At 42.9% G+C, this 23,988-nt stretch overlaps 1 protein-coding gene across 2 annotated transcripts; it reads left to right on the top strand.

Moving 5' to 3' along the window:
* The first annotated feature begins 13,486 nt into the window (after positions 1-13,486).
* zgc:92242 (uncharacterized protein LOC436899 homolog) lies at positions 13,487-22,841 on the top strand. Of its 2 annotated transcripts, none has more exons than XM_068714310.1 (6): positions 13,487-13,654; positions 15,977-16,370; positions 19,341-19,458; positions 20,049-20,154; positions 20,246-20,471; positions 21,373-22,841. In XM_068714310.1, exons 2-6 carry the CDS (start codon positions 16,193-16,195, stop codon positions 21,519-21,521), a joined length of 777 nt encoding a protein of 258 aa, XP_068570411.1. In that variant the 5' UTR covers positions 13,487-13,654; positions 15,977-16,192; the 3' UTR covers positions 21,522-22,841. The 2 variants fall into 2 exon arrangements, with proteins under 2 accessions (XP_068570411.1, XP_068570410.1); XM_068714309.1 differs by having other exon boundaries at positions 15,928-16,370.
* The last annotated feature ends 1,147 nt before the right edge of the window (positions 22,842-23,988 follow it).

Below are 23,988 nucleotides of genomic sequence, written 5' to 3'. Positions count from 1 at the left end.
TTCAAGTGGAGCTGCAACATGGCCAAATGTTATTGGCAGTGACTAGAATGTAACAAATGGGGCAGAGGAGAGGATTACCCATTCCCAGAGAGTTTAATGAATGATGAGGCTACACAATAGGGAAGAAGATCACGTTGCAGCTTTTCTGACACATTATGATATGACTTGCATTATTGCCATTTGAAGCTATCTATAGCTCAGTTTAGCTGCTAAATCTTATTGACAGTACTACGCTGCCTGCAGACGCTCGTGTCAGGCACCACCACAGCACCTTTTTTTCTGAGTTTAAGTGGTGGAACAGGCAGCCACTTGACCACTTTTAACTTGTCTTACCTCATTATTATATTTTGTAGTGCTGCACGCATTCATTTTAAACAACAACAAAACAAATTGTGCAGTTCTTTTGTTGGCGCTGCGTGCAACCGCGAGGGTGGTTTCTCCCTAAAAAGCAGGTCTCGACAAGTAGTGTGAAGGGAACAGTGTTGGTGCTTCACTGTATGCAGTCATGCAGACATGGAGTTGATTATCTCCAACCCGAAAATGTACATTATGTCACAAATTGAAAAAGCAGCCCACACAGAGAGACAAGCCGAGAAAGACAAGAAAGAAACACAATAAACAAAAATCTTTCAAACCCAGCAAAAGAAAATCTTAATAGATACCTTAACTACCACCAGGACAACCGTCTAACTACTTTTCATAAAGAACTCTTCAGTAATCAAAATTAATTTAGAGAGCTATCAATGAATACTGATGGATGCTAATCCGATCTGAACACGGAGGACTTTCCTCCTCCTCTCTTCATCTTATCTAATAAGAGAGACATGCTCAGAAAAAACACTGCGGTCTCTATAAACGGCCTACTGACCCTGTTCATGACACGCAGGCCAGCTGCAGCCAACACACACACACACACACACACACACACACACACACACACACACACACACAAGGTGCAAAGTTAGGAGTCACCTTTCAAAAAATGCTGTTGTGTTGCGAGCACAGATGCAGGCAGAGAGGAAGAAGTATCATTTCCTGGTTGTTAGCCTGGGACAGGAAAGCAGAAAAATATGGAGTTGGAAGTGGTCCAGGGTGTTTTCCTAGCCTGTCTGCCTGCCTGCAAGTCACACCATTAGGACCACAGAGCCTCCGACTAGCCACGCCATCAGCCTACTGGAGCGTAACAGGGAGCCAGCTCCCGGATCACCCTAATATGTCACTTCTGTGCTGTCAAGGTCAACCGTCCCCTCGCATTTTGTCACTCTAAACGCTTACATCTCAATACAAGCTCATAGTAATGCGGTGATTTATCTTGTTTTTCCCTGGGCATTTCCATTTTGACATGCAAATTCACTCCTTGTTTCACACACACATACACACACACACACACACACACACACACACACACACACACACACACATACACACACAGCATGTCATTTCTGGCATCTGAATGATTTGTAAAACTGCCTGCTCTCTTTCTGAAATCGGAATTTCTGTTAGAAATATGAGTATTTCTAAATTCTGCATCCCAAAGGGTTTCGGTGTTGATAAGTAATTAAAGGAAGAGGAAGAGAGAAGCTGCTGCTGCTGCGTCTGGATGTCTGACACCTTGAGTTCAGGATGATTACATTGGAGGAAGATGAGCTGCACTTTTGTCTGGGAGAGCCCACAGTTGTATCGGGGGAATACATTGCAATGGATCTAGACTAGACATGTAAATGTCTATAATTAAGATAATAGTGACTTTGCTTTGGGGATGAAAAATAAGCTGCTATTAAACACCTGTTTTAAAGAAACCACCCACATCCTGAGGCAAAGATAAGTGTAGTCCAGAGGCTCCGTCTTACACTGTGAACAAAATCTGTATATTTCTATAATATTCTAAGCACTTAGATTGTGACTGTGGAAGTCCATGTTGGGCTTATAGTGATTTTATGGTTTATTATATTTTTGTCTCATCTGTTGTAGTTTATATATGTGGGGGCTTACAGTTTAAAATGAGCATAGGATAATAGGAGACCCTTCAAAATATATAATGAGGTTACTATGTGCTTGGTTCTTTTTCCAAAGTGTCTCCCAATACACTTAAAAAGACATAAACAAACACCGGATAGACAAGGCTCATTGTCTCTCTCGCTCTCTCTCTCTCTCTCTCTCTCTCTCTCTCTCTCTATCTCTCTCTATCTCCCTCTCTCTCTCTCTCTCTCTCTCTCTCTCTCTCTCCCTCTCCCAGCGCGCGTGCGCGCGTACGTGTGTGTGTGTGTGTGTGTGTGTGTGTGTGTGTGTGTGTGTGTGTGTGTGTGAAAGAGAGAGTGAGAGAGCACAGCGCGAGACAGCCATGTTCTCCCAGCCTCCTCGAGCCAGTAACCATGACAACAGGATGGCTGGGAGACACGGTTCAAGCTCAATTGAGGCCGGTGCCTTTCTCTTCCTCCAAAATAGACCTTGGTCGCGTTTCAAGATCGACTTGTCCTCCTAAAAGCGGAAGGGAAACGCTGTTCTCTTTCTCTTCTCGGGGGACAGAGGGGGAGAACAAACAAACACACACACACGCACACACACACACACACACACACACGCACACACACACACACACACACACACACCTCCATGAATCCCACGGCCCGCACGGTGCATATATCTGTCAGCCCATATTAGCTCCACAAACACCGCTGTCCTACAGCCCGGCTGCGGGCTGTGTGAGCATTTTTTGGTCACAGATTAGCAAGAAAAACAAAGACGCGAAACCCTCAACGCAGCCCCCAAGATAAATGCTCGTCTCGCTCATAAACTAAATGACATGGTGTCTGACCGTGGGCTACGTTATAAATCAAACAGAGAATTTAGCGCTAACACAGTACTAGCTTAAAAACGATAACACTTTAAACACGTCCTGTAACGTTTCTTCACTCACCAGTAAAACGCGTTCAGTCAGACTTTATCGGTGGTCCTCTCTCTGTCTGCGTCTCTCTACATCCACACCGGGGAATAACACTGACAGACGGGCTCTTCTTTTTTTTTCTTTCCACGCTGAGCGTCCTTCCCAACTGCCCCCCTCTCGCTGGTATGCACGTCCGACCGTTGTTCGCGGCCGCCGCCGAAGCCCGTGGTGGTGTCTCGCACAGGCTGGTGTAGGGGGGTCCAGGCGCCGGAGAGCGATTACTGTGCGGACTGGTGAATGGATGGATGAACGGAGGCGTCCTCCCCGTCTCCTCCTCTTCGCGGAGCCTCTGTGCGTTTGAATGGCAGCTGAGAAATTGTAAATGTGCTCCTCGGACGTCTCGAGAGCACCACCACTCTCCCGTGGATACCGCGCGGTGTGAACGGGACGTGTCTCGAGGGCCTGTTGATATCAGACACTGTAGCCTGCAGTGAAGATTAGCACTGACGTTTGTGTTGACACAAGTCCTTCTCCTCTCTGACCACTGGTGATATAACTGCCGAAACCTACATTGAAATACCATTAATATACCATTAAAGCTTTAACTTTATCACTGGAGCTGGATGCAGAGTAAGCCAAGGGTGTCAAGTAGTTCCCAGACTGAGGTCCAGGGATGGCCAAAAGGACCCTCTGGAGGGTTCCAGTATGTTCTCAGAAGAATGTGTTATTGGAGTTGGCATCTATTTATTTCACCAGACACATAGCATTGGGAAAACATGTCAATTGGGGGGAAAAGTTTGTGAATTGACCAGAAAAACGCTGATGATTTACAGACAGTCAAATAGTCCAGTCCAAGGTCTAAAGTCCTGCAGCTGTCATATCCAGGATGTGGTATTGGTCATGCTGCAGTTTGATTTAGATAGGAATTTGATTTCTGCAAGGGAAAACATGACCCATGAAACTGTCAATATCCTGCTTTTATTGATTGTTAGATATGCTACTCAATAAAATTAGCAAATTATTACCAAACAAATTAGGTAAATTCAAAGTAAATTGCTGAGACTTAATCCCAGACAAATGATGGAGAAGTCACATTTACTTGGCATGATGCAATGCCATTAAAATCAGTTTCAGATGTGTGCTTCACATTTTAATGTGCTGTAAATCTGTTTTATTGTGATAACAACACGGCCCTGACTTCTGATCTCTGAGCTGCTGGTTATTGTTAGCCTGTTCTAGAGGGTGTTCTAGGAACTAAAGGTTACTGTTTATTTTTTTATGTAATTACTGTTAGCCAGGATAGCAATAGCAATGCTACACCCTGTCTATTAGACATATTTTTCAGAGGACATACTTCTCTTGGTCAAATCGTTGTAACGTCTGAAATGCCATGACAGTTTGTCCACATTCACTTGTGGTATTAATAGCAGCCTATCTTTTCAACTCTTTTTCCAAAGGTGCCAGTCATTCTGGAGGAAACTGTCAATACTCTGGGACTATAATTACAGCCCACACCAAAGGAAAACACCACAAATGAAACCCACTGTAAAGATGACAATCAGTTATGTAGGCTGGAGAACAAAGATGGAAAGCTTTTTGGTGTTGGCTGACATTTTCTGAAAAACTTTTGAGTGTAACATTCTTTTGTGTGTCCATATTTATGTACATACATCATGCTGTCTGAATTTTTTTCCCCCAAGTATAAGATAGACAGAAAGACAGAGATAAACAAGGCACGGTTTGAAATATCTGTGATTGTGCTGTCAAACAGCAAACGTGCCTGTTCTGAGCCTGGGATGATGTTGCCATGTTTTTTTTTTCTTTCTGTTGGATGGCACAGGAGCTAACACAAAAATTATAAAAGTCTTGGCCTTAATGACGGATGAGCAGTTCACGTTATCTGCCAAAATATACCATGAATTAGCCTGTGTCCACTCTGCCCTTGACAAAGCATAGAGGACATTTTCTTCCATGCCCACCACCCATTTTTCACTCCCTCTCACTCTCGCTCATCTCCCTCGTGTAAAACCAGCATAGTTAAATCAAGCCAAGAGCCAAAGTGCAAACCCTCTGCATTGTCTTTAAAATATACAGAATAGTGCTTTGAGATTACCCTCTTTACTTGTGCACCTCAAGGTTGTGAACAGAAACACAGCAGCTGTATACAACCACACATACGGCTCTGCATTGTCTGCTGCCAAGTTTCTTTTTTACAAGTGTTTTCTTCGGGGATCTTGGATGCAGCCTTTATAATGCAGAGCAGTGCCGAGCTTCAATGTGACGCCTGCATAGATTGAGAACTTCAGCCTCCAATCCAGTTGATCTCCTGTGATCAATAGCACATTAGAAGGAGACAGAAGAAGAGGGGAGCGGCTGAGAATGGGTGAGGAGAGAAGAGGGAGAGAGAGAAAAATGGAGATAAGAAGAAGAGAGGGATGCAGGAAGCAAGAGTGAGGATGTGGCCGGAACAAAAGAGTCTGGTGCGTGTTTGAAGACAAGGGGAAGAGAAGGTTAGAGAGGCGAGGCCCGAAGTGAGACAGGTAGAGGGGGGTTATGCAAGGAGAGGGGGGAGACAGGGAGGGGAGGGGAGGGGGTGCAACCGAGGGTTTGAAGATGACAAAGAGAGTTCAGAGGATGCAGAGATGACCGGAGAGAGCGCTGGAAACAGTTTGGGGGAAACCCACTGCAGACGCAACGTCAATCCTAATTACTAATTCATTAACCTGCCCGGCTCCCTTCCCCCTCTGTAACCACGCACACACACACACACACACACACACACACATGCACCCACTGCTCCCTGCTCCGTCCCTCCTCCATGTCCCAGGAGAGGCGGAGGGATGGATGGATACAGAAATGAGGAGGTGGGTCTGCAGCTAAGTGACATCTGCAGGGCCGTGATGGCTGCAACGTGTTTGGGACACTGGAAGTCCCTGGATGTGACAATGGGAGGGAGAGGAGGGAGAGGAGGGGTATGGGAGGAAACTGGTGAGGAGAAAAAAAGCTAACAGCTTGCGTTTTGGTTTGTTGGGGTGGGTGGTCTCTTGTGATGGTGCACATGGTGTGTTAATGTGGCGGCGTCAGAGTGTGTATATGTGTGCATGTGCCATCATGCATGCATTTACCTGTGTGTGTGTGTGTGTGTGTGTGTGTGTGTGTGTGTGTGTGTGTGTGTGTGTGTGTGTGTGTGTGTGAGTGTTCTAATGTGCAATCTCAAGATGTGCTTTCATAAGGAGTGTTCATGTGTGTTAGCATTTTAAATGAAAACAAGTAGCGGGGAAGATAAATCAATATGCTGATGTTGGTGTGCTACAAAGTAATAGCATTGTGAGTGTAATCAAAGCGAGGGGGAGGTGCCAGGCAGACTGATAGTGTGTTTTTTTGGCCTCTGCAGCGAGACTCCTACCTCTTTGTGTGTGTGTGTGTGTGTGTGTGTGTGTGTGTGTGTGTGTGTGTGTGTATGTGTGTGCGTGGGCGACAGAAGTGCACACATAGATGTTAGCATACACACACCTCCTGCAGAATTCCTCTGCACATGCTCACACAGACAATTCAATATGAAGATAGAGATACAAATGTGCACACACAAGGACACACATTCGCGCACCCAAGTGTGCAGACACAAACACACACAAACACACACACACACACACACACACACACGCAGAGAAGGATGAAGTGCTGCTGACTGAGGTGGAATTAAATAGAGAAATCCTCCAAACAAGCATCGATCCACAGAGTTTACAGCGTTGGCTCCGTCTGCCACGGCAGGCCGAACAACAGGGATCTCTGTGAGACAGCTGGGGTGCGCACACACGCACAAGCAGGAATTGCAGGCACATACAACACACACACACTGCTGGATGTGTGTGCACATGGCGTGGGTCTTTGATTTTGATCAGAGGACTTCACAGCCAAATGTGCTTTAGAGTGAAAAGCATGCGTGTGTCTCTGATATTTGATATTGAATTAAAATGTGAGTGTGTAGGTGTGTGTGTGTGTGTGTGTGTGTGTGTGTGTGTGTATGTGTGTGCGTGTGTGTGTGAAGATGAACAGAAATAGCATGCGTTGCTTCAGAATCTTTACAAGCTGGTTTCACTAATCACCAATCAAACCTCCCATGACAACATTCAAAGAGTTGCTTTCTATAAGTTATGCAGCAATGATAAGAAATGTTTACCAGTTCAATCTTTAAAGAAAGCAAAGGTCACAGAAAACATGTTTTTTGCTAATACTATGCAATAAGAGCAATATTAAGCAAATATATTCAGAGGGAGTGGAGAAAAAAGAAGTTGATTTAAACCTAAAGCCACAATTTTTATACCTACAATGAATCACATGACTATTTTTGTATCGGAGGATGCCCCGTATAGTGACAAGCTTTATATCGCCTTTCAGCTGATTGCTTTGCTTTGCAATTTCACTGTTTTGGTTCAGTTCACGGTGAAAAATGCTCTAAAAACTTGCTGTACGCAATCTGCCTAATACCAAATGGCAGAATTACGCAGTTAGCAACTAGCTGTTGAACATAATGGAGCATTAGCTAAAGAGCCGGGATACTAGATAAATGCTCTGTAAACTGCTGGATGTTTAAATGGGCAACTGTTTGTTAACACGTTTGACATATCACATGTGTTTACATGTTGTTTCCAGTCTTCCTGAGAGTGGAGGAGAAGACTGATAGCCTACCACTCTCACATTTGTACGTTAAGCATGTAGCAAAAGTGCCAGGAGGTGATTAGCTTAGCCTAGCATAAAAAGGTGAAACACGGGGAAACAGTCAGCCTGGCTCTGTCCATATTTCAACCCCCCCATCCCACCGCCTTCAGTTTTTAAGCTACGCTAAGCTAACCACCTCCTGGCGTTAGCTCAGTACTTAACGCACAGACAAGAGAGTGGTGTCAATCTTCTCATTAAACTCCTAGAAGGAATGTGAAAAACAAGACACGTGTATTCTGTTAATTTATTACATTTGGGAGAGGCAGAATACATTATAGTAGCACTGGGGCATCATCGGTGTCATAATTGCCGTGTTCTCCGACATTTATCTTTCTCTGGTCTCACCCGAATGGGACAGATTAAGTAAAAAACATCTTTTCTTATCTTCAGTATGGACATCATTATTTAGCTTCGCATTGGACTCCAGTGGCTCCCTTGACTACCTCATCAGCATTCATTACCACTGAAGAGGAGGGGGACACAACATGTCAGCACCTGCGAGTGTGTGTGTGAGAACGTGTCAGTATGAGTGTGGCTCTCATCTGGGTCATTACATCCAGAGACACAAAAAGCGGGTTACAATGACACACATCCCTCCACATGACAGAGGCAAATAGAGAGGGGGAGGGTAATCGTTTGAGCATCAGTCACTTCCACCTGTGAACACTCGTCCTTAACAAGCTGAGCTGGAATACAAAGGTTACAGAGAAGATACCGTGTGTGTGTGTGTGTGTGTGTGTGTGTGTGTGTGTTGTGTGTGTGAGTGACAAGAGACACAGTATCTATCAATCCATCTATCTTGGAGGAAATGGAAGTGTGGATGGAGAATTGATTGCCACCAGAGTCCACAAAATTTTGCCAGAGAGAAAAGAAAAAAAAATGTACAGACGCAAACATCTTGAGGAGCTATATGTTGACTTATGGAGAAACCCAGTCTCTGTTTTATTTGTGTTCACATGTGTGCCTATGTGTGTGTGAGAGGGAGAGTGTTAGCGAAAGACAGCCAGGCAGAAAAAACAAGGAAAACACTTGCGGCCTTGCCAACATGGTGACAGAATGTGCCATGTGTGTTTGAAACACTACGTGTGTGTATGTGTGTGTGTGTGTGTGTGTGTGTGTGTGTGTGTGTGTGTGTGTGTGTGTGTGTGTGTGTGTGTGTGTGTGTGTGCGTTTGCCAACTATAAGTCTGTTGGCCAGCCGGATCAACAGACAGACCGGTCACCATAGCAACAGTGTCACACTCATCCCCTCTGTGCCAAGTTGTAAATATGGAAATTGTATAAAAACATGGATGTCTGGCTGTTGAAAAGTTTCAGGACGGCAGCATGTAGACACACAGGAGTCCCTTGTTCCATAGGTGGTCCATCTGACGACGAGCTAACGGACCATTTTAAAGATTATATTACAGTATGTACACCATGCCGCCTGCCTCATCTACATGAAATACTGTATAAGGTATCAAAATACCTCTGTAAAGTCACCTAATTGCTAGGTTTTCCAATGAAAAAAACATGTGACTTCTCCGTCACTCACTCATTTTGCTTCTCCCTCTGGTACACGACCCTTTGGGTGGCCCCAGAGTGCTTACTGATGTTACTGATGTTACTGATGTTACTGCTGTCAGCGGAGACGACACAAGTCTGTTGGATAATGAAACAGCGGCAGCTTCTGCATACACAGTTGTGTGTGTCATGTGTATTTAAGTGTGCTTTTTAAATGTGACAGTTTCCACAGTGTTGTCTGCATTCCTCTTTGAGCTTGTAGGGCAATTCCCCCAGCTAACAAGCTAGCTTTAGGCTAGCATTGCATAATAGCTGCAAAACAGAACATTTCTACTGATAGTAATGGCATTTCCAATTTATATCAACACTTTTGCTTGATATTATATCCAATATTTGTTTTCTAAATTCTGTACCAGAGTGTAATAAGAAGGGTTTGATCATAGTGATGAACCCACAAAGAATTCTCACTTAGCTCTGCAGTTCCTCTTTTAGTATCTTTCAGCTCTTTGTTTTTACTGTTTTGGTTCACTCTTACAGCGCTTATCAATCGCATTTTCAGGCAGTGAATAACTGGACTTTCGTCCAGTGCTCCCCCAATGCTACATTACAACGGTTTATTTACAATCAAATTACAGTAAAATGTTATCTAATATAATTCTGAGACACTAGTACATCAATACAACGGATGCTTGTATCGCTGTATGTGCCTGAGGATAGCAGCCAACGTGGTGCAATGATGTTGAAGTCAGCTGAAAACTCTTTCAACCTCATTATGCAAATCTTCCAAAAACAGTCAACATACGCTATCACGGTAGCACGTTACATCGACTACCCAAGGGTGCACGCTCCCGCACAGCTTGTACTGCCAGCTAAATTACTTTTTGGACCAAAGCGATACTTTGCGGTCTGTTTAACCGCATGCATCTCTCATGTGAATCCATGCTAATGCACTTCCTTTTCACAGAGCCGGCTCCATATCAGCGGGCCCATGCATTAAACATGGGGGCCATTGAGGGGGGAACGTGTTGGAATACCAATACTTTTGACATGTTAAATCTGCCTCGCCGTGTTGTCGAACTAGGCCCCCAAAAGCATGATGGGAAGTACAAGCGCGGGGTCAAAAGAGAAAACTGACCTCCTCTGCAAGTGTGATTCTAATCTTTGTGTTAAAACACCATATGCAGGCACTGATAAAAAAATACGAGGTAGATTATGCAGACTTGGTTTCAGCAGAGAACAGAGACTTATTGGATGCCTTCGATTTCTGTCTTGTGATGCGTGTTCAATATTCAAGGTCAAAGGTCATTGAAAATGTTGTTGACTGTGTCTTTTTGGTGACCTAAAGAGCAGGGCCGGTTCAACCTGCTGGGGGCTAAAACGTTAACACAAGTAAAGGTGGCGAAATAAGGAGGCATTTAAAGGAATAACCCTGAACTGAAAAATCCACTTGACTTCAATAATATTCATCCCCAAACATACTATCATTTCAACCATCTTTCAAACAAATTTTGTTGGTGACTCTTTATAACAATAGTAGTAATAATAGTAGACTTTTGGACTTACAGAGCACTTATTGTGTTTTATAACATTTTCTACTTAGATAACTATTCACAAGACACAAGTGCTACAATATTCTTTAAAGATTTAATATCCTGATTTCAGACATGATAATCAATAAATCATTTTTAACTGATTTATTGATGATGACAAACCCTGGGATCCTTGTTGACTTGCTATCTCCCCTTCCTCCAGCAGAGGGTGCTGTGCATGCACAGTTACCATATGTGAACGTGACCGCATGTCTAATCCGCACCACGTGCATTCAGATACAGTGACAATGCCTTGATGGCTGCTGGGACTTTCCCAAGGTTCACAATGTCAAGGAAGTATAAAGGTAAGTTAGTGACACACTCGCAAATTATATATATATGGTTCTTAACAATTCCTGTTTATAGCACTGGTGGAATTTATAAGGTGGGGCAAAGAGTCTGATTAGAAATGTTCCATTATGTGCACAAACATGCCACCACCACATTGACCTGCATAATTAAGCCAAGTCACAACGTGCATAAACATACAGCAAGCTCACCTGCTCTCTGTTTATGTTTCACCCAGGTCCCTGTTTTTTCCCCCTTGCAGATCTGACCTTGATCCCAGAGGGAAAGAGGAGGAAAGGAGATTGTGTTTTTGCTGATGTCCTTATATCAATTTAGAGAGCCACATGTCCTCAGAACAATATTAAGATACGGAGATGAGTAAGTGAAAATCAACAGAAATGTCTTCACTTTGACCAACTTATTGTGATTCTGGGTTGTATCCAGAGCAAAAGGTAAGAGTTGTGCACCTGGGGTTACATTTAATCCAGTGAATCTCACTGGATTTAAATGCAGGTTCAGACCTGAAGCTGGAAGTGAACTTCAAGGATTTAAAGGAGTGGTAACTTACTAAATATTGTTTGTCACAAGAGTAGCAGAACAGAGCTGTGTGTATTCATGTCTGTGTGAGTAGACCTTGAGCTTTCTGCCCTGATATCAGAGACAAACTGAGGGACAATCAGACGGGAGTCTGGTTTCACTGTAATACCGGTTTTGGTGTCCAAAAGGGCTGGTTTCGTTTTGCGTAATGTCAAGTTTAGAGGAGGTTTGAGGTCAATCTCACTGAACTGATGGCATCTAGTTGATTTCACTCCAACTGAAAAGTCTTTTATGATTTAAAAAAAAATAATTATGATATTCATACTCAGTCCTACACATTTCAAATGGAGTTTTATTGCTAACATATAGGCTTACATAGCACTTCATCTGCAACTTAACACAAGGATAAAGTTGCAATCTTTTTCAATTAGTATTTTACAGTGGGAAGAAATCTTTTTAAGAGGTTTACGGTTAAAAAATCTGATGCTTATAGTATATCGAGCTTATACATTTTTACTCTTTCAAATGAAAACTTTGATTCAACAGCGATACATTGCAAACTTGCGCATTTCGATTCATTCAGGGATTGTCCTGCAACAGACAGTCCTTAGTACTTTACCAGCCGCCTATGTTGGCTAACGTTGGCTAGCTAATGTTAGCTAATGTTATTGCTAACTGACACTACTGGCTCAGTTTGTTGACTTCCTAACTTGATAATGTCCTATTTCACAAAATTACTAGTAGAAAAACCTCTGTTACTTGTTAGTAATTATAAAGATAAAAGTGTAAAACACTGTAACCTAAAGAGTCTTTTAGAGCACAAAACGTCTGGCTGAACATGAAAAATTCTAACTCAGTCTAAAGCAAGCGTTCAATTTGAAAATATGGAAAATAAAGTTTTAAATACTAATTATTAATGAAGTAATATTTATTTATTTGTAAAAAACATTTTTTGTTTCTGGTAAGTAGGGAGAAATGACAAAGTTCTTTCTCGGAAACCATCATAAAATCATTCATAAATTACAGACACGTAAAACTTGTGCTACTCTTATGTCACATTTTGACATTTACCATTATCCTATATGTGAACATCAGCCACAGCCACTTACTGAACCAAAAATAAAACACAATGTAGGCCACTAGGAGAGGGAGCACCTAACATTTACTCACCACTTACCGTAAAGGTAAACTACAGTTACGTCACACCCAGACAGCCCTGACCGGTCAGTGACAATCAGGAGACAGGTTAGTCATCTCCACATGAATTAAATACTATTATCAGCCATAATTACTCACAGGCATGTGACTGACATTCACACCGTTCATCTGATTTGGCACCACGGGGAAGAGCAACCACAAAAACAATAAGCTGCTGGCATGATAAGCGTGTCAACAACCTGTTGATGGAAAAAAAATAGAAAGCATGTGGAATAAATATCCAGATTCCTTCCTGCGCATGTGGTGTTTTGATTAATTGTTTCATACAAAGCCAGCAGGACTTCCTGGAATAAGAGAAAAAAGGAAGATGGGGGTGAACACACAGTTGTGCAGAAACTCAGTTACATAAAGCTAAAACAGAAAAAGACTGAGAATAAATCCCATATCCTGTGCTGCTACATATGGAAAGGTTACAGAGCCTGTCAGGGGAAATTAAATTCCTCACGTCCTTATATACGTCCTTGTCCTTTAACATATCTAAAAGTCATGGGGGCGTGGGATTAGAAACATGACGCTATCGCGCTTTTAACAACAATGAATACAAAGTATATAGATGGGGAATCCTTCTTTTTTTTACATGGTAATATTTAACCAGCTGTTATTTTTATTTCCTTACAGCATTGTAGGGAATGTAGACAAGATAAGAAAAGAAAGTGAAGGAAGGAAGGAAGGAAGGAAGGAGGAGATAAGTGCAGTGATGTCACTCTGGCCCACTCCTTTTTCAGTACAAATGCAGCAGAGCAGAGCTCAGCCTGCATACCACTGCTGCTGACGACCGCTCTGATCCCACGCACACACACACACACACACACAAACAAAGGCACACTCGCTCACGTCACACACTCATCATACCGCTCTCACAGAGGTGCCGGAGCTCAGAGCAGCGCTGGAAGATGCAACCGGCTGGCAGCCACTGAGTGAGTCCACTTTCCCTCCTCCGTATCACCTCCCTCTCTCTCTCTCTCTCTCTCTCTCTCTCTCTCTCTCTCTCTCTCTCTCTCTCTCTCTCTGTGTTTTGTGATTGCCATTCCACGGCTCGTCTGAGCTCATTTATCTCGCACGTCTCTCCTCTGTCGCTGTGAAAACGGCCAGTGTTTTCTCACACTGAGACTTTTCAAACTTTTCTCTCAGTATGCCGCGCACACTCCTTCCTCTTCTCTCCTCGTTTCTTTTCTTTGCTCTGCAGGCAGAAGCGAATCCCGGGCCCAGAGCCAGACCTGGATGCCTTCTTTTTATGTTTTGAATGACACATGTGGATGTTGATCTGCTATATTCTCATGTTGTGATTGTTGTATTCCTGTGTGGGATGTTGTTGTCTGTGAATGGTTTGGCACAATATCTCTGCCGTGCTGCCAGGCCCTTGTTCCAATGTACATAAGAGGAGCTGCTGTGCAGGTATAAGGCTGCTCAGTGGTGTGATTCTTTTTTTTTTTTATAGAAACTGACCAATTTGTGTGCCTTTGTGGGCTGTTTGGTATTGAATTTTCAAGTCAGGTCCAGTTTCTTTGTATTGCTTTTTTATCACAGAGTCTTTTAAAGGGCCTCACAGCTCCCACATTGTGATGGAATGAATGACGAACACGCCCCACAGACAACGAACGAGAGCGTCACAAAAGCCTCACTGTGGAAAAAAAACTACAGCTGAAAGAGACTTGAGAGGTGCCGGACAGAGTTAATGAATGAATGGATGCTGGTTCTAAGACTAATCGGAGGCACTTAAGCTGTCTGTGTTTTGTGACGACCCTCCTCGTCCCATGCACTGTAGGCCTCCCTGTTGTTGTCCTGTTGGTGCTGAATGGAGGGTCATCAGCAGCATGAGCCACGGCATTTTCATTGCACGTTGTGATCCGGGCTGTGACAGTATGCTTAGAGAATAAGTGGATTGAAACTACAGCTAGCTTAGAGTTTGGCTAAAGTTTTATTGGTTGGGTAAGAAGATTACAAAAATCCCATTTTTCTGCATTCAGTCCTGCATTAGCTGTTAGTGGCAGAAAATAATATTTTTATTGTTCAGTTTGGCCTCAAACCGCAGAATGTGTTTGCGGTTTAGTGTAATGCCATGGTTCAACTTCTGCCACACCTCAAACACCAACTGAAAAATGGTGATATTTCTCTTTTGTCAGCCTCATATTGATAAACCCTAACGCTGGATCGCCCTCAAGTGCAGATTGGTGAACTGTTATCACAGACGCAGATCCTATTGGCTCTGTCTCAGCAACTCGCTGTGTCACATCTTTCAAAAGTGTGTCCAGGGTGGAGGCTGCTTTTATGCTGCGTGTTTACACACAGTCTAAGGTGAATGTTGTTCTCTGGGAAAACATTTTCTCTCTTGGGGACTAAACTGACTGAGTTCTGACTACCAGACAGGCTGTTAATGTCTGTCAGTGTTACGGGTATTGATAAGGTGCTAAAAACAGAGTAGTGTGTGTGTGTGTGTGTGTGTGTGTGTGTGTGTGTGTGTGAGAGAGAGAGGTTGTGGTTGTCTTATATTACCCATACTATTACTGTATTTGTTTCATTTTAACTTCTCATATTTTATTTTATTGTCGGCAGATTATTTTTTGTTATTTAGAGAATATATTAGATATATTGTATTATCTCCACTAACATCTCTTTATCTGTATCAGTAGATGAACACATTGTTGTAGTTTGTCCTGCATTGTTTAAGTTTAGTCCCAACTATATATATACTGTATATACAGTAAAGCTGTTTTTTGATCTCTATCTGTGTCTGTTACCCTCAGATAGCATGCAAGTCATTGACGCCCTATATGTGTGTGTGTGTGTGTGTGTGTTTGTCCGTGTGTGTGTTGACATACTGAACCTGCCCCTGTTTGCCTTTCAGTATTTGAAAGCACAGAGGTATTCTCTCTGCCAACTGTATGCAGAGTAAACACTTCATGAACACACATACATACACACAAACACACACACTCTCACACACACACACACTACATTTGGTATTGGGGCTTATTTGCTTCAGGACTTTTGTGATGTGCCAGCCAGAACAGGATTGAATGGGGGGGACTAAACAATACTGTAGATTTAATCTCTCTCTCTCTCTCTCTCTCTCTCTCTCTCTCTCTCTCTCTCTCTTTCTCTCTCTCTCTTTCTCTCTCTCTCTCTCTCTCTCTCTCTCTCTCTCTCTCTCTCTCTCTCTCTCTCTCTCTCTGTGGGAAAACCACAACAGCAACCTTCAGAGCTCAGTCAAACCAGACACACTGTGCTTTCACCTCCAGAGAGGCCGACCCACTCCTACACAGCACAGAGGAAGAGGACTTGACAAAGGACACAACAGTGACCTCCAGCAGCTGGACCGCACCCGATCCCACATCCTTCAAAGAAAAGGGAACCTGACTCTAGGACAGAAAAAAGGAGCGATCGTACCCCACCGCTGAAACTCGACCCGCCAGACTGAGGGGGCTGACGGCCGTCTCTCTGACAAAAGAGGCGAGATGCTGGCTAAAATCCTTGAGGACATGTGGGTGGACCCTGAGGTGCTGGAGGCCCTCAGTGAGGAGCAGAAGAGGATCCTCTTCTTGAAGATGAGAGAGGAGCAGATACGCCGCTGGAGAGAGCGTGAGGAGAGGGAGGAGAGGGAAGGAAAAGACGGCAGCAACAGGCCAAAGAAAGGTAGAGTGTAACACTGGCGTCATTCTACTGGTTACACGTACATGGAGAACACGTACATCTCATTCCATTACACTATAGTATGAGCATGATTTGCAGTAGAGCAGAAGAGGAAAACACTGACTAAAATAGCAGGAAGGATCAGGGTTTCTGGGAGATGTGGTCTTTGGTATGACAGGCAGTGACATAACTCTGACAGGAGATCAAAGCTGCTGGCTTCTCTTACATCCTCTCATTTCTTTACAGTAAAACAGGTGTCACAACTAATTTGGCAGCAATGAACTAACAAAATTACAGTCTAACAATGATTATCTGTACCTTGAATCAGACATTTATTCAACATACAAATATTTAAGATAATACATGAAATCTGCTACCTTCAAAGCAATTGTTGGGAGATATGCTTCTTTGATTTTTTTGCAGAGATTTAGATTGTAAGATTAGGCGGGATAGCTTAGCTTTATTTAGTGTAAAAACAATAAGTTGCTGTTTTACGGCGGTTATTTGCAAGGCATATTTTTCTTGGGTGGGCGCTGACTTCCTTGTGTCTCTGTGACAAAGCTAGACTAGCTTTTACCCCATTTCTAGTCTTTTTGCTAAACTAAGCTAAGCAGCTGCTGGCTGTAGTTTCATATTTAATGAACAAATATTTCCCAAAATGTTGAACTTGAATCTGTTTTTTTTCACCTTCTAAATATGTCAAGTATCAACGCTGTAGCTACTATTGATAGTATATGAAACAGCATTATCAGACTTGCAGGAAATCTAATTTAAAGGAACAGTGTGTAGGATTTAGTGTCATCTAGTGGTTAGGTGTGAGAATGCAGCCAACTGAATACCCCTCTGCTCACACCTCTCTTCCAAGCGTGTCGGAGAACTATGGAGGCCTTCAGGTAGTGTAAAAACACGAAAGGTTCCCTCTAGAACCAGTGTTTGGTTTGTCTGCTCTGTAGAACATGGCAGACATTGTTTCAGGTGATAATACATCAACGAAAACATATTTATGAATATTATATTCCATTTCTGCCAATAGAAATCCTCCTTTAAAGGTGAAATAAATGAATTCAATTTGAAATTTTCCATTTGGAATTAGAAATTCCCACGAACTTTGTTTGTATGTCAAGAATGTCGACTGGAGGTAGGATGCAGCTGGGGGATTCACATTTGACCCATTTTGATCTCTTCTTAATCTTAGTCCCATTTAATCCTTATACAAGTACCACACACATTTTAAAAAATCTGTATGAAGAGTAGTTACTCTGAAACTACAACTAATCCCTATTACTACTATCTCTTTCGATTTAGGGGTCTGCAAACACACATTTATTATAGCTTATATTTCAGATGTTACAAGATTGTACATTCAAGCCCTTTCACAACTAATTCATGAGTAGAAATCTCCTTAACTCCGAGCGCACACGATACACAAGCTGTGTAGTAACACCCTCTCATGTTACCCATCTGATTAATGTGTTTAAATTATACACAAAGTGATCGAGTCCAGAGCCACTGACCCATGTGTCCCTAGGCTCTACCTTCCAGTCTCACAAAATTTCACCAACCCTTCCTCTATTTAAGGTGTTTCTCTGACTCACTGAGACCCTATCGCCTCCGCACACGCACAATGTTTGTGTGTGTGTGTGTGTGTGTGTGTGTGTGTGTGTGTGTGTGTGTGTGTGTGTGTGTGTGTGTGTGTGTGTGTGACAGACAGCCTCTATCACCACCTGTCGAACCGTTCTACCGGCTGAAAGCTGAATAAGATTGAGTAAGCCCTGTGGTTTTGGGGCGTCGCCGCGCTTTAAATTACATATCAAGTTGCCGTCTTTGTTGACTCAATCTGTGCCATGTCACTGGAGAGTGTGTGTTGTGTTGTGTGAGTGTGTGTTATGTTGCACAACATACAATCCAGTTAGTCCTCTTTCAGCCTTTGTCCACTGCACTGTTGCCGGGAAAGGATGAACGTTACTTGTGCACGCAGGCCCATAAATGTCACATAATTATTAAACATGACTCCGTTTCGCGCCGCATTTCTTTATTTGTAAGTGTGGTAGTGACAAAGACACACACCTCACTTCTGCACTGGAAAAGGCCACTTTGTCTTGTAACTCAGAGTGGGATCATAAAGGTGTGTTGCACAGACAGACCGTGACTGATGTCAGAGATGGTCTTTTGGTCAGGTGATATCAGACTGAGACGTCCACACAATGTCCCCTTATGTGCTGCGTGACTGTGGGCAAACACGAGTCATTCCATAAAATATGGAGAGGAAACAGAGCGGCCTTTGTTAGCTGGTTTCTTAGAAATCTGTGTAGTCAGTCCACTGTTCGGAACTGATCGTGTCCATGGACTCCTACGGCATCTGTTGCCTATAGGCTACTGCGTCTTTGAAAGGGCAAATCTGCATTGAAATCCTATTGGCGGAAAGGGGCTGCTGTACAGCTCTCTGAGGATTTGAACTTTCAGGCCACACCCCGATCACTGATGTCATGGCAGGTGTTTTTACCTTTTTACCTGTGTCATGGAAAACACCTGTTGTCACACATTGGGCGTCGGGGGGGGGGTTATTTCTGCCGACTGTGTCATGATGAGGTCACAACTACATTATTACATACGTTCATTTAAAATGCATTATGAATATTGAGAGAGTGAAAGAGGAGATTTTGGGCTCTTTCCAAATCCTACATTCGAGGGAGTTTCTGTTATTAACTATTTTCTTTTCCTTCTGTAACAAATTATTTATACATGGTTTATCAATATTCAATATATGACAGAAAAACGATTGAATGAATAAAAGAGAGAGCACAAATGGGGAAGAGTGAAGCCCACTGCTGTTGTGTGAGGTTTCTCAAGCTCAATACTGATAGGACAGCACCACCTTCTGGATAAAAGCCAGAACAACAATTTATGAGACGCTGAGAGACAGAAATCTTAACCATTATTATCTTTTTCTTTTATCTTTTCTTTCTCCTCCAGCTGACAACAAACATGTGAAGTGGCTGCTGGGTCGGGACGGAGACGTGAGCGTCAGTGTGATCGGTGAGATGGACGAGTTCAGGTCCTCCAAACTCCTCCAGAGCCTCATGAACAAGAGGTAGACATACACAAAAAAAACCCCACAAAGAATCCTTTAAACTGACTGACTCATTTTTTATTTTTTTGTCATCAACCTAAGTGTGATTAGGAAGTTCAAAAGCAGGCTGTGTATCAACAGTATCTGTTTGCTGGCTGTTTGTTGTAGAAGAAACCCAGAGACCTTTGTTCTGCAGCAGTAGGTTGACTCATTAATGAGTGTAATTAATGAGAATCTACTACTTCTGTCAAGGAACAAAATCCAGAATGTGAAAATAAAATGCAAAACTCTTGTTAGATTTTCTTTATTTTAATTTGAACGTGAATTAAAAGTTTCTTTCATTAGAGTCTTTGTTTTTTTGTTGAGTAATAGACTTTGTCTCGTTGCGTTTCTAAACCAACACATGAGAACGTCCACCACAATAAAGCGTTTACTTCCTTGAACAAATGCTCTGATTGACTTTGATAACGAAAGAGTGTCAGTCAGCAAGCCGTCCCCTCGTCCTAATTGGATTATAGAAGTTATTTGCCATATGACTAACTGGGGGGGATTGATTCAAAGGTTAGGACGGCCGTCTGAGGGACTAAAAATGGTCGTCTTTGTCTTTCCAGAGTCCACACTGATAATGTGCACGGCATCCAAACGGTGGACTTGTTGACAGGAAGAGAGGCCGAGCAGCTCGGCTTTAAAGAAGAGCCGTCCCTCACAGACGTCAGCGTGAGTGCATGTGCTTGTGTGGGGGGGGTTTTGAAGTCGGGCGGGTGACACGATCAAATTGACACCATCAAATTGTGTCATCCACATTCAGGATAACCCGGCTTCCCCTCACGACCAGTGGTCTGAGGAGGACTCCTGCAGCGCCGACGACGACCCGAAGGACCCCGCCGAGGACAGCGATGGCGAGTCAGGCTGCAGCTCGGACAACCACGGCGACTGGACGCCTCTCTACAGGCCCCATCTCGGTGGCCATGGCAACAGGCCGCCGCTCGAGGCCCAGCTGTCAGACACAGAGAGGACCTGCCCCCAGGACAGAGGTAACACAACCAGAGAAGAGGGAGGATAATCTATGATTTATCCATTTACTGACTCTATGTACAGGTAGAAGTACTACCACGTTGTAAATATACACCATTGCATAAAACCCCAAACATTTTAACAGCTAGAGTACTTACAAATCAATAGAAATGATAAGATAAGGTAAGACAAGCTGTAAGCAGTGAAAAATATAATAGCTACTAAATACAATGTACACCAACAATAGTAAAGGTTTCCCTTTTACAGTGTTATAATATATATTTTATTATTGGATTATTATCACTAATGCTAAATTAGGACATCTAAACAGAATTTAATGTTGCTGCCGGTCGAGGTGGAGCTCATTTTATAAACAGATCACATGTTGTGTTTGTTAAGTTACTCGTAAGCTGTATATAAATTTAGAGGAGTGCAATGTATCTGAATGTAGTGGAGCAGAAAGAAGCAAAAAATGCAAATACACAGGTCAAGTTTAAGAACCTCAGAATTATCCTTAAGTACAATACCTGAGTAGATGCACTCACTTTCATACCAACACTGCTTGCATCATAAGTCGTTTGTCAGAAACATCATCTACCTGCTTATCGCTCCAATGAAAGCCCTGCGGCTCTATTTTCGGTATATTTTTCAGAGAAAGATTCAATGTTCTCAACAGTTTTTTTCTGTTAAATAAAGCCTTTATTGGATTGAAACATGCATTGTCACAAAGCTTAATGAAGGGGTCTGTCACTATTATATTATATTAACGAGACACACGCTTTTCACAGCTACATAGAACACAGATGATTTGTGATGGAAGGGCGGAGTTCTCGACAGATAGGATAGAGTACATTATTACAATATGAGCTCAGAGGTGAATAAATCTCGAAAACTCACTTTGCCTCCCTCTCCCCTCCTCAGAGAGTTTGCACTACGAAGGCCGCGTGGCGCAGCTCAGGAAGGCATTCGCAGAGGATCCTCACAGCACACCCGCCTACACCAAACCCCCCGTACCCACCAAACCTGCTCGCCTACAGAAAAGCAGCGCACCCTTGATCCACTCGAACTGAAGGTGTGTCCAGTCCGCGACAAGGCCACACTGTCAAACAGAGCCGGAGCTGTACTGATCGTATCAAACATGTGCAGAAAATAATGGCCCAGTTGGACACTGATGGACCAGGATGAGGCCACACAGAGAAAAGGTTCCTTCTTTGAACCTGAGCGGTGACCTCAGATACACTTTGTGACATCGCGATGCACGGACCGACCCACAGACGGAGAAACGTCTGGGGGGGAGGGATGGAGAGAGAGAGAAAGACTTGAAAGCTTTTTCAACTGAAGTCAACCTGAATGAGAAAATGAAGCAGCTTTGATGTTGCCGAGTTCAAATGCGCTCACGTGGTTTGTGTGATTGACAGCCAGACACAGAGAGATGTCCGGATACACACACACACACACACACACACACACACACACACACACACACAGGTGAATACAGGTGGAAAAACACTGTGCTGCACTTGATGAATAAGTGTTAATGTTACGTTTTCCTATTCAGAAGTCATAAGGAGAGGTTATTGAGATTGAAAACATGTGTTTGATAAACAAAAAAATCATATCCTTCTGTGCTGTTCAAAAGATTTAATTAATCTGTTTTAAATGTGGTCCATGTAACTTAACACCACGGATTGATCCAGTTTATCGATCACAAGGGTGCAGGGTTTTTGGGGGAATAAAATGACTGAATTCATGGTAAATAATAAACTGACTGGTTTCCAAAAACAGTTTGCAATCCCTCATGTTCACCTATGAATACACACACACACACACACACACACACACACATGCCTCCTGACACCTGAACCAGGGCTTTAACAGTCTGCTTTCTACATGCCGAGTGTCTTTTTTTATGTGAATGAGTGAACAGGATGGGATGGCGTCACGACTACGACTATGATCCACCAAGCTTGTGGGGAATCAGTGTAGTATTTGGACAGTGAATGATGTTTTGGCTACTCCAGCACACTGGATTTAGTATAAACTACTACTATGAGGTTAATTAGCTGACTCATGGTTTAAAATGAGGGCTGTTTTTTACTCTCTATCATATTCATACAATTGGATAAATCCTACTGACTTTGGTGATCCCCTGAGTTGCCCTCTAGCGCCAACATGTGGTCCAATATTTTGGTTTATGGCCAAATAACTATTGACATTTATATCTGTACTTTGTGTTCAGGGCTGATGCTAAAATATTAGCATTCCAACATGCAGTGCTATGATGGTGAACGTGGTAAAATTAAATTTTTCTCATTGTGAGCATGTTAGCATGCTGACCTTAGCATTTAGCTCAAAGCATGGCCGTAGACTCTCAAAGTGCTGTGATTTTTGTGGACCAAACGCTTTAATAAGCTTTAATAAAGTTATAGAAGTTAATTGACCTTAAAGGTCAATTCTTGACCTTTGAAACATCAGTTTGAGACAAAATTCTCATCACAAGGTCCTCTCACTTGGCTTTTCCAGAACTATCAGCCGCATCGCACAACCGCTATCATGTGACGGAAAATCCATACTGATAACAACTAAATCATCTCCATGACAACGGAAACAACAGACACCACAATATGTGGCTGATAGTTCTGGAAAACAAGTAAGTTGACGCTGTGATGAAGAACGTTGTATGTCAAGCATCATATTTAATATTTGTTATACGTTACATTCGGTCCCCGTCTGAAGTTCTGCGACACGCAGACATCAACAGACACTTCCATTGTGAACATCTTCACTTCCTGCTTGTTTTTGGGGGCCTTTTGGCCTTCAGTCAGGTCTCCAGTTAGTGAAACACATGACCCGTTGGACTGAGTCAGGGGACAGGCTGGTCATGGTCACGTGGCAAACTTGGCTGGGGAAGAAAATTTTACTTTTTGGCTAAAAGCTAACATGTTTTGGATGACTGTTTTGGACGACTGACCTGCATTGTCATAAATTTGGAGGGCGTCTACGAAGAGCTCCTATGCTGATCAACCAACAAGGATTTAAACACCCTCACACACCCCTACAGCTTTTTTGAGTCAGCACTTTAACCTTGTGGTTAACGTCTCATTTCGATTCTAGTGTCTGCAGACTGCACTGCAGCACGAAAAGGACATCAGATGCGAGAAAAATAATAAATCCTTCTTGTAAGGACACGTGATACCATGAGAGATGTAGCAGTACTTAATTTAAAAGGTTAGGAGTGTTTGAGCTGAAGTTACTACCTAACCATTGGATCACATATTCCCTTTACTTGGTCACTAATTCCCTGCTAAAGCTTTGCTCCTGCTGACACTTTAAACTTTTGTAATATACCTTTTATTTTGTATTTGTGTTGGGTATTTCCCAAATGACTGTCTATGTCTTTTATTGATGTGAAAAACTAAAAATGTATGCAATTGAAAGACTGATTTAATCTCTTTTTTCTTCTTCTTCTTTTAATTTAACACAGTTGAGTCTGTTCATATGGTTATAGCGTGCATTCAGCACGGGGTGGGGGGGTTG

The sequence above is a fragment of the Cebidichthys violaceus genome, unplaced genomic scaffold, assembly GCF_023349555.1.
Source record: "Cebidichthys violaceus isolate CVI_PGR_0920_01 unplaced genomic scaffold, fCebVio1.0.p SCAF_2, whole genome shotgun sequence".
NCBI lineage: Eukaryota > Metazoa > Chordata > Actinopteri > Perciformes > Stichaeidae > Cebidichthys > Cebidichthys violaceus.
This window is presented reverse-complemented; position numbering and strand designations above follow the sequence as displayed.

What these genes read in the sequence shown, in the direction of transcription:
- zgc:92242 (XM_068714310.1), top strand. Translation starts at nt 16,193, where the DNA reads ATGCTGGCTAAAATCCTTGAGGACATGTGGGTGGACCCTGAGGTGCTG. An exon ending in CAGAGCCTCATGAACAAGAG is followed by an intron (nt 19,459 to 20,048) that starts GTAGACATACAC and finishes TTGTCTTTCCAG; the next exon opens with AGTCCACACTGATAATGTGC. An exon ending in GACCTGCCCCCAGGACAGAG is followed by an intron (nt 20,472 to 21,372) that starts GTAACACAACCA and finishes TCCCCTCCTCAG; the next exon opens with AGAGTTTGCACTACGAAGGC.